The sequence below is a fragment of the Mus caroli genome, unplaced genomic scaffold (genome assembly GCF_978045245.1).
Source record: "Mus caroli unplaced genomic scaffold, Mus_caroli_1 scaffold_2, whole genome shotgun sequence".
In the NCBI taxonomy this organism is placed as follows: Eukaryota; Metazoa; Chordata; class Mammalia; order Rodentia; family Muridae; genus Mus; species Mus caroli.
Genome location: NW_028227257.1, coordinates 64847411 through 64861419, shown reverse-complemented (window position 1 = coordinate 64861419; position 14009 = coordinate 64847411). Strand labels below are relative to the sequence as shown.

Genomic DNA, 14009 nt, shown 5'->3' with positions numbered 1-14009 from the left:
TCCAGGTTTTCCAGGTTTTTTTTAGTATAATTTTTTGTAGAAGGATCTGATGGTGTTTTGATTTTCTTCAGGATCTGTTGTTATGTCTCCCTTTTCATTTCTGATTTTGTTAATTAGGATGCTTTCCCTGTGCCCTCAAGTGAGTCTAGCTAAGTGTTTCTTCCTGCTTTTTCATTCTTGAAATAAGACAAGTGACGGGTGAGTTTGGAGGGTAGTGAGTTAACCTCTCCGAACTGGACACTAGACAGACTGGACTTTACTGCTGCCATGGTGTGAATTCCATGCAGGAAACTGCAAGTGAAGAAACTTTGAAAATACTTTCTGGGTGGAGACTCCACAGTCAACGCTGCAGGAGATCTGGTCACTGCCCTCTAGTAAGTAGAGCAGTCCATAATCTACTGCTCCTTTTCTGGCCATAGAGGAAATTCTCACTGCCTTCCTGGCCTTTGTGAGCCTGGTGGCCTGTGCGCCTGCGCAAACGTTACCTCCAGGACCTCTGGGCACCTGCACACCGGGGAAAGTCCAGGAGGAAGACCCTGGGCCAGTACCGGAGGTGGCAGCAAGGCTCCTTTTCTGGTTTTTTCATTTGCACTTGGTCGGGTTCCTTCGTCCTTGCTAGATCAACACATACTAGAATACAGGGTCAACATGCAGATTATTTAGCAGGGTCACTTATTTTTCCAAACCATTCTTGAGCCAGTCTTGTTGTACCATAAGTTGTGTTATGTGGTTTTGTTTGTTTTGTTTTTTTTTTAACCAATGTTTGCGGGTGGGACTCTAGCTTCCTTCTCACAGAGAAACTTGGTCTCAGCCCATGCCACTGAACTAAGCCGTTTAAAGACCTTCTCTACTAAACTAGAGGGTCTCATCCTATAGTGCTCCCAAATCCTGACCAGACTCACTTGTTCTTTTCTCTTTTTTTCCTGACACATGGTTTTCTGTCTAGCCCTGGCTGTCCTGAAACGTCCTCTACATCACACTGGCCTGAAACTCAGAGCTGTGGCATCTTTTGTCTTTCCAACAAATACTTCTATAATACACTGTGAAACCTAGAAGTGGATCTTCTGTGTACTGCCAAGTGGCGAATAACATCAGTCTATTTTGTCCTATGAAGAGAGGTCTCTTAATCATGGGTAGATATGAAACATTTTACTTTCTTAGCATAGTTTACTCAAAATTAGACCTTCATTTTGGCATCTTTTTCAGAAGCTTATATCAGTAACCCTACCAAGGTATGTGATTTTCATGTTACATTCTGGCAAGCCAGATATGCGCGTGTGTGCGCATGCACACACACACACACACACACACACACACACATGAGTTTTTTAAATGATGATTTCTAATTTTAAAAGGAAATTGAGAAAATTGATTTATAAATTTATAATTGCCCTCAGACATTTCTTACTAATTTTTGACGCACTGAAGTCGTTCTTTAATTATATATGCACTTTCCTTGGGGACCATCTATAGATCCCCCCCAACTCCTATGATGGTCTCAGTCTGTTTGTCTGTCTCTTTCTATATGTCTTTCTTTCTCTCTCTGTTTCCCACCTCTGTTTTGATAGTGTTTCACTCTGAAGCTCAGGCTGGGTAGTTAATTGCTATGTAGACCTGAAACTTTTAGCAGTCCTCTTGCCTCAGTTTCCAGAGTGCTGGGATTATATTTAAATTATTTTATACATATTTGTATTGAATATGTATGTGGACATGTATCCATGCCATGGCACGCATGTGGAGGTCAGACAATGTGAATCCTAGAGATTAAACTCAGGTTGGCAACACCTTTATTCTCAGAGCCATCTTGATGGCCCTATTAATTTTTCTTTTCTTTTCTTTAAAACTGTCTCATTTGGTCCTGGTTGGGAGGATCAGAAGCCAGACCCCATGATGGTTTCCAGAAGTTGCTGGCAATGGCAGTGAGCAGGCAAACATGGGGTCATTTTTATTTCAAACTCTCTAAACTGGTGACACGCTTGGGTGGGTTCATTCATAAATAAAAAAAGTTAATGTTCACAAGAGCATTGGCATACTGTAAACATCAAATTATTTAAATTGCATTCGGTTTGCATTTACCTGAAGGCTATATCAAAAGTAGTCATTATCAAGATCTGATAAGGTGGAAGTGTCCACCAAGGGCAGTCAGAGGCAGCAGTGGATGCTGGTGACATCTTACAGGAACATTCCATCTCTAAAGCAGACAGTTGTAGAAGCAAACTCCCTATTTGGGAAGAAAGAGTGAGTTCTTCTGTAGACTGCCACATCCTGATGCCTTCTCTTTTCAGAGCTGGCCGGAGAATGTTCCATTAGCCTCTGTGCTACCTCTAGTTAAGACCAGTGTTCCCCCCCCCGCCCCCCCCCCCATGAATCTGGGATAGCCAAGAAGATAAACCTGGGAATGCTGTCAGTCTGTGAAAAATGTGCTCCCTGCTGTTCCCAGGAGTAACTCACTTGTTTGTGGCCAGAAACCTTTTTCTTGTGGTCCTTTGTAGTATAAAACCCCATTTTATATTACAGATATGATGCAGCCATCCTGAGGTTGCAGAGAATCCAAATGATATGCCTTTGCATCAGGACTGGCTCTTCCCCATCCGCTCTTCCTCTCTCCTTGACCTCATGGCAGGAAGCCTTTGTGTGAGGTTCTCATCTGGAACAACTTCTCCACACTTGTTTTCGTGTTCTGTTGGATTACAGGGCAGCAGGCCTACCTTTGAAGGTCCTTTCTCTTTTATTTCTTTGCTGTGCACTCCAGTAATTAACTTTGTCCTTCTTTTATTTGTTCCAGTCAATCGCAGGCCACTCTGCTGAGCATCTTCTCCCAGGAGTACCAGGTTAGAAGTTTTCTCCTTTGTGAGGGTTGACAGGTGCCTAATTGAATGATGAATGTCCCTTTATTTCTTTGTAATTGAACTGCCAGCTCTCTGATTGGGCTGGAGGATGGTCTCCTTGCCACATCAAGCAGCGCCTGCGTCTCAGTGGAGGCCTGCCAAGCCTACCCATCCATCTGTCTAATAACATCTAGCCTTTGCTTATTTGGTGGACCTGTAATAAATTATGCTAAAGCATTATTATTCTGACAATAATAATTTCCCCGTGTTGCGTGGCTCCATGTGCTAAATGTTTGCTGACTTGCACTGTCAGTGCCGCTTCCCACTGCTGACAGAGATGATGATAAATGACCACTGCTGGAGTGGCAGAAGGCAAGAGAGGCAGAAAATGGAGTCATTTATCATGAGATGACAGGTGTCAGTCAAGTGGCAAGTCTCTATGGAATTACTTTTTGTAGTTTTCAAATAAGTTGTTTTTAAGCAATGTTCTTCCTGGTTAAATATGGCAATTGGGTTGTAAAGCCCGAGTGCAGAGGACTTAGATGGAATTGAATTGAGGGAAAATTAATACAAAGGTTGGAAGAGGGAACAAGTTTTCCTCTGCCCTCTGCAGCCCGAAGCAAACTTATTTAGATTCAATTACTATGACCCTGGTGGCTTTTACATATAGACTGTACTTGTGGTACAGTCTGAAGACATCCCAGCCAAGCAGGAGATTAAAATGCATAGATGGAGTAGCAGGAAAGAAATCTTGCCACCACCCAAATCCCCAAGCCATTAGCCATTTGCCCCGTATGCTTGCCACTGGGATGAAGAAATATGTCTTTGCTGTTCTTGACTCTGATCTGTGACACAACATAAAGATGTTTTTTTGTGTTTTGTTTCAGAAACATATTAAAAGAACACATGCCAAACATCACACTCCAGAAGCGATTGAAAGTTATTACCAGAGGTATGACCTGCCTGCCCCACTAGAGGGTATCACAGTACCTATTAATTGCTATAATTATTATGAATAAATTAGATCATTAAACTGCCTTTCTATACTATATTAAGACTGTTACTTGAAACTTGTAGTGTGTTTTGTAATGAGTTTTTGAGTGCTTCAGTTGGCATGTGTCAAGAATATGGCGATGGTGTCCATTTAGGTGTGTATACATGATGTATATGAGATGGCACTGTTACGGAATCTGATTTAGCTCCTTAACACTTTGAGTAAGTGCACATCTTTTATGGTTACATTTGTTCATGTATACATATGCCCTACATGTATATGTGGCAAGTTTTCAAACCAATTATATACTAAAATTTCATTATCATTCAATTGTTGATGGACAACTAGGTTGGTTCATTTTCCTTGCTATGGTGAGTAGCCAGCAATAAATATAGGGTTCCGATATTTCTAAGGTAGGGTCTAGACTTTCTGAGTTTAGGCTCAGGAATGAAAGAATTGGAGCAAATGGTAGTTCCATTTTAAATTTTTTGAGAAATCTCCAAACAGACTTGTACAATGGCTGTATTAACTTGTACCCCAGCAAGAGAGTAATAAGCATTCTTTTTTTCTCCATATTTCTCCAACATTTGTTGTCAGATTTCTTGATGAGAGCCATTCTGACTGGGTAAGGTGTTATCTTTTAGAAAGGTCACTGAATTGTATAGATTTTGTGGTCTGGGGTCTGTTTTTATTATTTGCAAGTTATTTTTAAATAATAAAGTTTATACAAGTTTAAAAAAGAATTGAGATTTATTGAAGCTATTGACATTGGATTTTCTTTTAAAGAGCCATTCACTGTGCCACATGGTGAAAGATCTCTTGTTTTAAGTTAAAGATACTAAAGATATGCACGATGAGTGGATCACCTCCCCACACACATTTTATCTAAAATTGCTCTCTAAAGATGTTTTTGTAGATTTCGAGAAAAGTCATGCTAACTTCATAAAATTTACATTTATGTTCTACAGGACCTATAATAGTTCTATAAGACCTACAAATGCTTTTGGCATCAGATAATTTTAAAAAGTATTGAATTTTTTTTCTTTTTATGCCAAGATGTAACTGTTTGCTTTGAGATAGCATGCCATTATACAGCTCCAGTTGGTCTCTGACTTGGCACTTCACCTTCTTCAATCTATGCTTACTGACCTGTACCACTACATCTGTATAAAAGGAAATACATTTTTGTTTGTAAACTTAAAGACTTTTAATTAAATCATTTGAAACTATCATGTATATGTATGTGTGTGTGTGTGTGTATGTATGTATGTGTGTATGTATGTGTGTATGTATGTGTGTATGTATGTATGTATGTATGTATGTATGTGTATATCCCAAGTCTAGTGGCACAGGTTTATAATTCCAGCATTGGGGATGCTGGGGCATGAGGATCTCAGGTTCCCAGACAGCCTCAATAACTTGGTGAGACTGTGTCTGGCAACATAACAAAGAGTGTTGGGCTGCAGTCTGTTGTACAGTACTTGCTTAGCTTCTCAAGGCCATGCGTTCTATCCTCAGCACCGAGAAAGAAACATGTACATAATTACTAATCCTTTCTATTCTTCTATTAACTTTTCTATTACCTGGATAGTTTCCCTTTAAAGATAAAGAGTTTAAGAAAATACAGTTACTGAGTAATAAATGACAGGTACTGAGTAGAGTGGGTAGTAACAAGGATGTAGAAATAGACTTGCTTCTTTGCCTTTTTTAAATATGAGGGTCTCAGTTATGGTGAGGCATTAAAACATTTGAAATAAAACTACAATTGGGGCTGTAACAGACTCAGAGGAAAGGTATCCCCACAGTGTCCTCCTGATCACTGGCAGTCCCTCCCTCTGTGCCGTGGGAGGGAGGCAGCCATACTGTTACCTTTGAGGCAGACCACCTTTCTAGCCTGTCACTGGGAATGTGCAGCTCCAATGTCCTGGGGTTTTCTAAGGTGAATTGGCTTTGAAAGGTTCTTGTTTGTTTTCTGGGTGGTTAGACTAAGGGCAGCTTGTGCTTTATCCACACATATTTAAGCAATGGGAAAATGTTAATAACAACTTATTTTAAAAAATTTCCCTTATGAATACCACCTGCTGTGAAAATTAAGCATCTTTGTGATGGCTTAGCAAGGAGTGAGTGACTGCCCATAACTGTGCCACTCAGAGATAACTACTGGTTAAATTTCATCCGACAACCCATTTTTACATAGTCAAGGTCATATTACATGTGTAGCTATGAATCCTGGATTTTATTATGGAAAATGTATATGATATACTATTATTTGTAAAAGCCTTTTCTTTTATTAGTTGCCTTATTTCACCATGTAAAAGACTGCATTTCCCAGGTTATTCTTCTGAGGACCAAATGTCCCTAGTGTTCTGATATTATAAATAATACTGTGGTAAGCGTCTTGGTGCCTGGCTCACTGGCACTGGTCGATTCCTGTGTTTGTAGTTCCTGACTGTCCAAACAATGCAGACATTTAGAAATTGACTAAGTATTGTTGGCTTACTGTCTGAGTGTCTCAGTTCTCTTCCTGCCAGCAGTGTGGACCCTGATTCCACATTCTAGCTAGCGAGACTTGAGATTATGTCAGCTGGGAATTCGTAAGATCAGGAGAGCAGTAGAAAGTGTGTTCCTGAGTTTTTGCATTGGTGGGAAAGTCTTCTCAGTTGGATGTTTTAGGTTTTCACTTGAAAACAGTACTCTATTCATTTGGACTGTCCTATTTTATTTCCATACAGGAACGTCCTTGGTGGAATTTATCTTGATTCTCACCCATTTACACATAGGCTTTTTGAACACATGAGGTTGGACTATTAGTTACTTTTTTATTGCTGGGTCAAAGTTTCTCTCGTGTGAAATCTAAGGAAAGAAGGAGTTGTTCTGACCTGCAGTTTGTGAGTGTGCTCTGCATGGCAGAGTTCATGGCAGTAGAGGGGTGTGGCTGAGACCCCTCCCTTAGGGGCAGATGAGGAAGCAGAGAGCAGAGGTTGGCAGTACTCAGCCGACTTCAGACTTCCTCCTTTCATTGCCCTCCCTCCCATCCTAGATGGGCCTTCCCTCCTCTGTTCCCTGCTGGAACCACCCTCAGTACCTTCACACACTCAACTGTGGGTGATTCTAAAGCCAATCAGGCTGACAATGAGTATTGACAGCCACAGATGGTCAGATGTGTAAGTTCCCATCAGTAGCAGGTTTGGAAATCCTATCTCCCATTTCTTCTAACCATACTGGCTCAGGAAACAGCTTTCATAGCTATACAGAATCGGATCAATTGAATTTTCTAAGATGTTGACATGGAGAAAAGAATTGTTGAGACCTGATATTGACAGTACATGATAAAGCTGGTTTCTGAACATTGATTCCACTGTGATGCTAATCCTGAGAGTCAGCTTGACTGGATTGACAAATGCCTGGGAGAGAGTACAACATATTTCTCAGTTTAAATAAAACAAGGCCATTTCTAGACAGTAATAACGAAAGAGGGAAGACCCACCTTGCACCTTGGGTCACACCATTCAGTAGGTTATTGGGGGTGTGTCTTTGGAGCCTACATCTTGCCTTGGCCCCTTCTCGTCTGTCTCCTGACTGACATTAGCTGAGTAGCTTCTTTCTTCTCTCATGCTCCTCTGTCAAGATTTGTTTCTCACCTCAGATCTGAGGGCAGTGGAGCTGAACAGCCCTGCCCTGAAACCATGAGCCAAAATAAATCTTTCCTTCCTCAGGTTGGTTTTCTTGTCACAAAAAGCTGAAATGTCCAGTAGCACCATTTCCTGAACATATATTATCCTGATGGTAATGTCCATGCTCTGTGAAAAAGACACAATTCACAATTCCTGCTTTCCACTGGCATAGGGAATGGAAGATACCTGTGTTCTTACATATGTGAATTTCAGTAAGGGAAGAGTCAGCATAGGTGTTATTTGTAAAGCACAGCACAGCTCTGTCAGTTCTCCACATGGGTTGTCCAGAGTAAGGGTACATAGGTCCATTTAGAAACAAGATTGGCCTTTACTGGCTTGTTGGGAGGGGGAAAACATTCTCAAAGGAGAGAAAACAGTGTCAGGGGTGTGGCTTTTTGTGTGTTTTATGCTGGCAATAGAGCCTTGTGCTTGCTGGGGAAGGGAACTACTATAGAACTGTATCTCCAACTCAACTGTTTCGTTTTTAAATAAGTCCATAATGTCACGATCGTAGATCTTCCAATCAGACATCCATAAATAACTCTTCACTAAGGGTCTTTTCTACATGTGGGATGTATGTACATGTTTGTGTGTGTGTGTGTGTGTGTGTGTATAGGCCAGAAGTTGATATCAGGAGTCTTCTCACATAGTGCTTCACCTATTTATTTATTTATTTATTTACTTACTTACTTACTTACTTATGTCTTATTTGAGATAATAGTCTTTGAGTGAAACAGGAGGTGAATGGTTCAGCTATATTGGCTGGTCAGAGGGTACAGTATTCCCTCTCCCCCTGGCTCTGTGGCTTCTGATGTGTGTCACTGTGCTGGCCTGGGTAGATTTCATCAGTGCGTTGAGGATGGTTTCCTTGTATGAGCTGGCAAAGGAGCCTTTGTACTCACTAGGAATTTGCTCTGGTTGAATGCATGCAAACTGTGTGCTTGGGATTACTGTTTGACAATCTTTCTGTTTCTTTAAACTTGGTAGAAGTTTCCACTGTGTATTATCAGCATAGTGATAGATGAGTCGTTTATGAGAAACCATGCAATTTTGACTCAAAACAACAGTTCCCTTTACAAGTAGTTTACCCTACAAACAGATCCTGGACTACTGCTTCTTTCATTTTATCAAGAGTCAAGTGATACTTGTGAGTGGGCTTCCTGACCAACTCACCTAATTTGAAATGTTATTACAGCACATATAATGCATTTATGACTTTTTAAATTGTTGTCTGAAGACTGTCATATCTTTATGATAATTTATTCCCTATTGTTTCCTCAGAGCCCAGATTAAGGCCTAACCTAGAACTCTCAAAAGCATTTGAAGTATACATGAATGCTAAGTATCAATACTAAAGCTACCTTGACAACAGTGTGCTATTAAACACTGGACCCAGGGCTGGAGATCTCAGAAGTATGCGCTTCTCGTGCTGTCCTGGGGTGACACAGCTACACAGGCTGATTATCCTCAGTGCACTGGAGGTACAAGCTCATGTTCCCAAGCTGTAGTCTTTAAACCAACATTGCCATGTTTTGGATTCTTTGTCTTTTGAGAACTGCTTTTATTTTTACCTTTTTGCTTCTGGATCTGTCTTCAAACCTACACTTGCTTTTCTCCCACCCATGCTTCTGAAGGCCCTGTTGCCTCATTGATTTCCTATGTAATATAGTCAGAGTTAAGAAGGAACCCAGTGTGTGGGAAGTGGACTGGTTTGAATGATTTTGAAGCTGTAATGATCTCATTGCTTTCCCTATAATTTGTGTTGACTCTGCCTTGCTTATATTATTCTATAATACAGCATCTGCTGTATTTCTGGCAGTTAATCCTAGAAGTCATTTACTGACTTTATTTTTTTAACATTAACAAAGATTAATTTATTCAATCAAATAAGACCTTTTAGGGAAAATATCCTTATATAATTTTGCTAGGTTACCTAAATTGGCTTTAAGAATTATTTAATTATTAATAAGAAAAAGTATATATGTACAGACACTAGATAATCATCTATTATATGTCAAGAATTGTAGTAGGTAGAGTAAGCTGAGTGAGATCTATCTCCCCAGCCCTTCCAAGTCTGTCCACATTGCACTAGGAGATGAATTGGAGACAGACAAGTAAATTAGTCCTCCTCCTTTCAGGGTCTCGCTATCCATGACTCAGGTAACCTGTGGCCATCTGCTCTGTGGGCCTCCTGCTGACCTTTTGTCAGAACAGAAGTAGCCTAAAGCTGGGTCACACTGCCTATCAGTTATCTCACTTCCTCTGATGATATAGGCCTTACACTATCTCTCATAGGTGTCACAAGAAAGTTAAATACATTTCAGTAAGAGAAAGAGAGAGAACCACATTTATATAACTTTTAATATAGCATGTTGTTCAGTTATAAATCTCCTACTCTGAATTATAAGATAATCTTTATGCTGGGCATATCTACACATAAGAAGGCATCATCTATGTAGAGTTCAGAGCTCTTCGTAAGTTCGAGCACTCACTCAGTATGTTGGAATGTATCTCATAGTTAGGAGAACTTCTGTAGCTTAGCAGTACCTTATTCCGTGCTTTGCCATAGAGAACTTACTTCTCATTAGCATAAGAAGGGCTGTTAACTTACCCGTCATGGTGGGCTGAAGAACATGGTATTGGACCTGTGTGGCTAGAGTTAACACAGCTGAAGGGTAAATGTATCAGACAGTGTTGGAGATGAGGCTGGCAAAGTAGAGTGGATAGACACTCGATTGTGGCCAGATCTACAGGTTCAAGCCAGTAATTCAAGCTACTCTAGAGGCTACATCAGGAGGACCACAGATTCAAGGCTAGCCTGGGCCACCTAATGAATTAAAAGCCAACCCGCATACTCAGTCAAACCATGTTTCAAATTCCAAAAAGCAAAAAGTCTTTGGAGAGAGCTCTGTGGTAGATCCCTTGCCTAACATGTGAATCCCGAGGTCTAACCACTAGTAGAACAATAGCAAGATTGTAGATTATAAGGAAACTCAAAGAATCTGGTAGGTGGTTACCCTGTAACCTTGGGATTGAAAGCGGGCTTTCAGAGTTCTTAGAGGAGGTGAATGCTACATTCAAATTTTGATGAAAACAAACTTCCATGTCTGGGAGAGCCTGGGATTTTGTGCTTGTTTGCTTATTGAAGTGCAGTTTCATGGTACAGGCTGGGGTGATTACAGGAATCTAGGGTGGATGAGAGGGTGAAGGTCTCCCCTTGCCTGTCCATGGTGTAAGGTCTCCCTGGCAAGGGTGCCTATGTGCCTACATGCATTGTTTAAACAGAGAGTCAGCTTGTCCCTTTTCTGTGTGTAGAGTGCTGTGGGTGGGGGTTTAGAAACCACCTCTCTTCACTTACTTCTGAAAAATTAAAAGGTAGTGGAGACTGGTGTGGCTGAACCTCTTGCCTCCCCATCAGTGGCTGGCTTGAAGTAAGCTGCACGCTGGCCTTGCCCTTCACTGCTTCCCTGTGATCGTAGCAAACGTTAACAGGTCTTGAGCTTGGCTTTTGCCCAGGAGAAACATGTGCACACAGGGGACATTGACAAGTCTGTGCTGGCCTTTCCTTGTCACTGCATGACCACTTGCCTTTGTCTACCTAGGTACCTGAATGGCGTGGGGAAAAACGGAGCAGCCCCCGTGCTCTTGGAGCTGGCCAATGAGGTAATGTTATTGTTATGATTTTATTTAAACCTGAGCTAAACCTAAGGGGCCTATCTAGAGTAGTGTTACTCAGAATTATAATTAACTTTTCAAAAAAGAGAGAAAGATTTTGAGGTGTGTTAGACATTTAAATTGTTCCCTGGTCCCTTTGTACTTTTAATAATTGGACAAAGAACTTCATGAATTAATAAATCAGTTGACATAATTAGTCTACTTCTTTTAAGGCAAATGTACAAACAGTTTCTTTGCTTCTTGTTTTGTGGAAAATTTCAACCAAACAGCTCCAAACATGCTCTTTGGTTTGGTTGCCGTAATTTAGCATGAGAAATACCTATGTCAAGTGAGAAGATGTGTGCCAAGGAAACCTATGCTAACTATTACAAAAATGAAAGGAGAAATTTTAAATTTGACAATGTATTATATACTTGATTCATTTTTCTATTTATAAACTTTTGTTATAATAAAGGATATAAGCCTATGGAAAACCATCTTCACATAAAGAAGCATAATATTCTTATTAACACCAAGTATAACGTGATTTATGGAACTTATTTGTTACCTCTGATCTGCTCCTGTGTGGGGAAATAGCTAACAGCCTAACATTTTCAAAAGGAAACCCTGAAGATTTCCTTTGAATGAAGAAACTGCAGAAAGTTCACAATAGTTGCAGAGAGCCTACCGAAAAATAAAATATTTAATTCCTAAACTCTAAAATATTTATCCACTGTAATGAGAGCAATACAATATTGAGTCTGAGTTGGAATGGCTTATGCAAACCTCATAGGGACGCATGAAATGCACACTGTTTCTGTGTTGTGTTATAATGGAAAACAGAGAGGCAAGGCAGAAAATGTGTGTTTGCATTAAAGATGACTCTGTGCTGTGAACATTAAGCGTTGCAGGAGCAGCAAGTTCTACATGCTGCATTAGGAAGGAAGGATGGCTTCTCTTGTCTGCACACTGCTGTAGTCAGCAGAAGAACAATTACCCATCAGTTAGTAGATAGGTTTAATAGTCTGGGAAAAATCGTCACAGTCTGATATGATAGTTAACACAGAGAGTGTGTTTGTCTTCTCTTCCTAGGAAAACTTGTATTTTATTTTGTTATTTCTAGAGTAGGGTGGGTGTTAAAGATCTCCAGACATTTTACTGTTGTTGTTGTTGCTGCTGTTGTTCTAAGTTGGTACTCCTAATGACTTGAGGTACCCCAACACTAAGTAGGATTTTGGTGATTGTCCTCTATGAAAGAGAAGAGGGAGGTGGTAGAATTGTAGGTGCATCTGGGCAAACAGTGATGCAGACGGGGAGCTTGCTTTACATCGATGATGGAAGTTTTCTAAAGTAGCACTTTGTGTTCATTTGAATCCAGTGTTGAAAAAAAAAAAGGTTTATTAGTTTGTTTGTTTTTTATGTGTATGGGTGTTTTGTCTGCTCGTACATCTCTGTATCTTCTTTGTAACTAATATTTACCCATGCCAGGCCAGAGGAGAGTGTCAGATTCCCTGAAACTGGAGGTACAGATGGTTAGGAGCCGTTCTATGGGTTCTGGGGATCGAACCCAGGTCCTAGGGAAGAGTAGCCAGTGCTCTTAATCATCAAGCCAACTCTCCAAGTGCTCATTGGAATTTTTATGGATAGTTCTGTTGAACTTAGTTATGGAACTGATCTCAGCTACTATCTTATAATTGTATGGAAAAAGCTAACCCATCACCATATATTTCCCCATTTTAATATTTACTATTTACCATGAATATGTAGCAATATTTAGCCTCTCTAAAAGAAATAGCTGTTTAGAGATTTTTTTTCCTCCCTTCATTTTGGTGCCCATTTAGTTCAGAGGAAACATTTTACATATGATTACTAATGCATTAGGGAAATTTGGAGATGGTGGGTGCCAGATTATGGCTTCTGAACATCCGAGCTCCCATGTTTATGTGCTAGTTAATACTTAAAGGATATACGCTTATATCTAGTGGCAATTGATGTGATGGTAATATTTTATGAGTCAATATATATTTAATCAGTGTAACTGTAAAAATTGATGAGAAATATGTAACTCATACAGTATACTATACAGCAACTCTCCTTAGACAAAAGCTCCTTGTTACTGTGCCTCGGGTAGGATAAGGGATCTAGGTAGCCATCTTTGATTTCATAAATGTCTTAATACCTTTTTTTCCTGATCAAGCCTGAAAACTTAACATTTTTAGGAATTCTCGTTCTGTTAGTGATTGTATGCTCCATCGTTCTCTTCTCTCCACACAAATATTTTCAAGTTAGATTTGAAGCACTATGAATTTTACTTACATGCTAAATTTTGACATGAAGCATGATGGCCCTATTTCAGAGAAAGATGGACACATGATTAATATGAAAATTAGAGAGATGCAGGTACCTGAACTAATAAGGTAGTCCTTATTCAGGCTGGAGTACCTTCAGTAATTTCACCATTTTTCATGTGTCAGCCCTGATGTGCGTTACCACGAATAAGCAGCTCCGTGAAAAGCATTTCTTTCTACTTGGGGAATTTAAGGGCATCCAAGTACATATATTTGAAAAAAAAAAAAAAACTGTTCATACAAATGAAGCTACCTTCTTTGTCTAGTTACTAAATCAAGATAAAATTTTGGTATGAACATAGGACTTGAGTACCTGTCAAAAAAATTCCTCGTGATAATATATGAGGAATATTTCCCATTTTATACTCAGGATAAAAAAGGTTCATGTGAGGCAAGCATCATTGCTCTTAAAAACATATATTTCCTGGTGAAATTAATCAATGCAATTAATAAATAATCTGAAAATGAAAATACTTTTACAAATGAATAGGTGCTGTGTTATTTTTATTGT

General features: G+C 39.8%; 1 protein-coding gene across 9 annotated transcripts in view; it reads left to right on the top strand.

Annotated features, from left to right (window-relative positions):
- Positions 1–14009, top strand: part of Cdin1 (CDAN1 interacting nuclease 1) — a 207646-nt gene that overhangs the window by 56679 nt on the left and 136958 nt on the right. For all 9 annotated transcript variants that reach the window (XR_015046502.1, XR_015046501.1, XR_015046500.1 and 6 more), the window contains 3 exons: positions 2786–2831; positions 3716–3780; positions 11099–11159. Coding sequence is in view for 5 of the 9 variants with exons in the window: in XM_021153861.2 (XP_021009520.1) it covers positions 2786–2831; positions 3716–3780; positions 11099–11159 (172 nt within the window). In the remaining 4 variants the exon portion in view is untranslated. The remainder of the gene's footprint in view (positions 1–2785; positions 2832–3715; positions 3781–11098; positions 11160–14009) is intronic.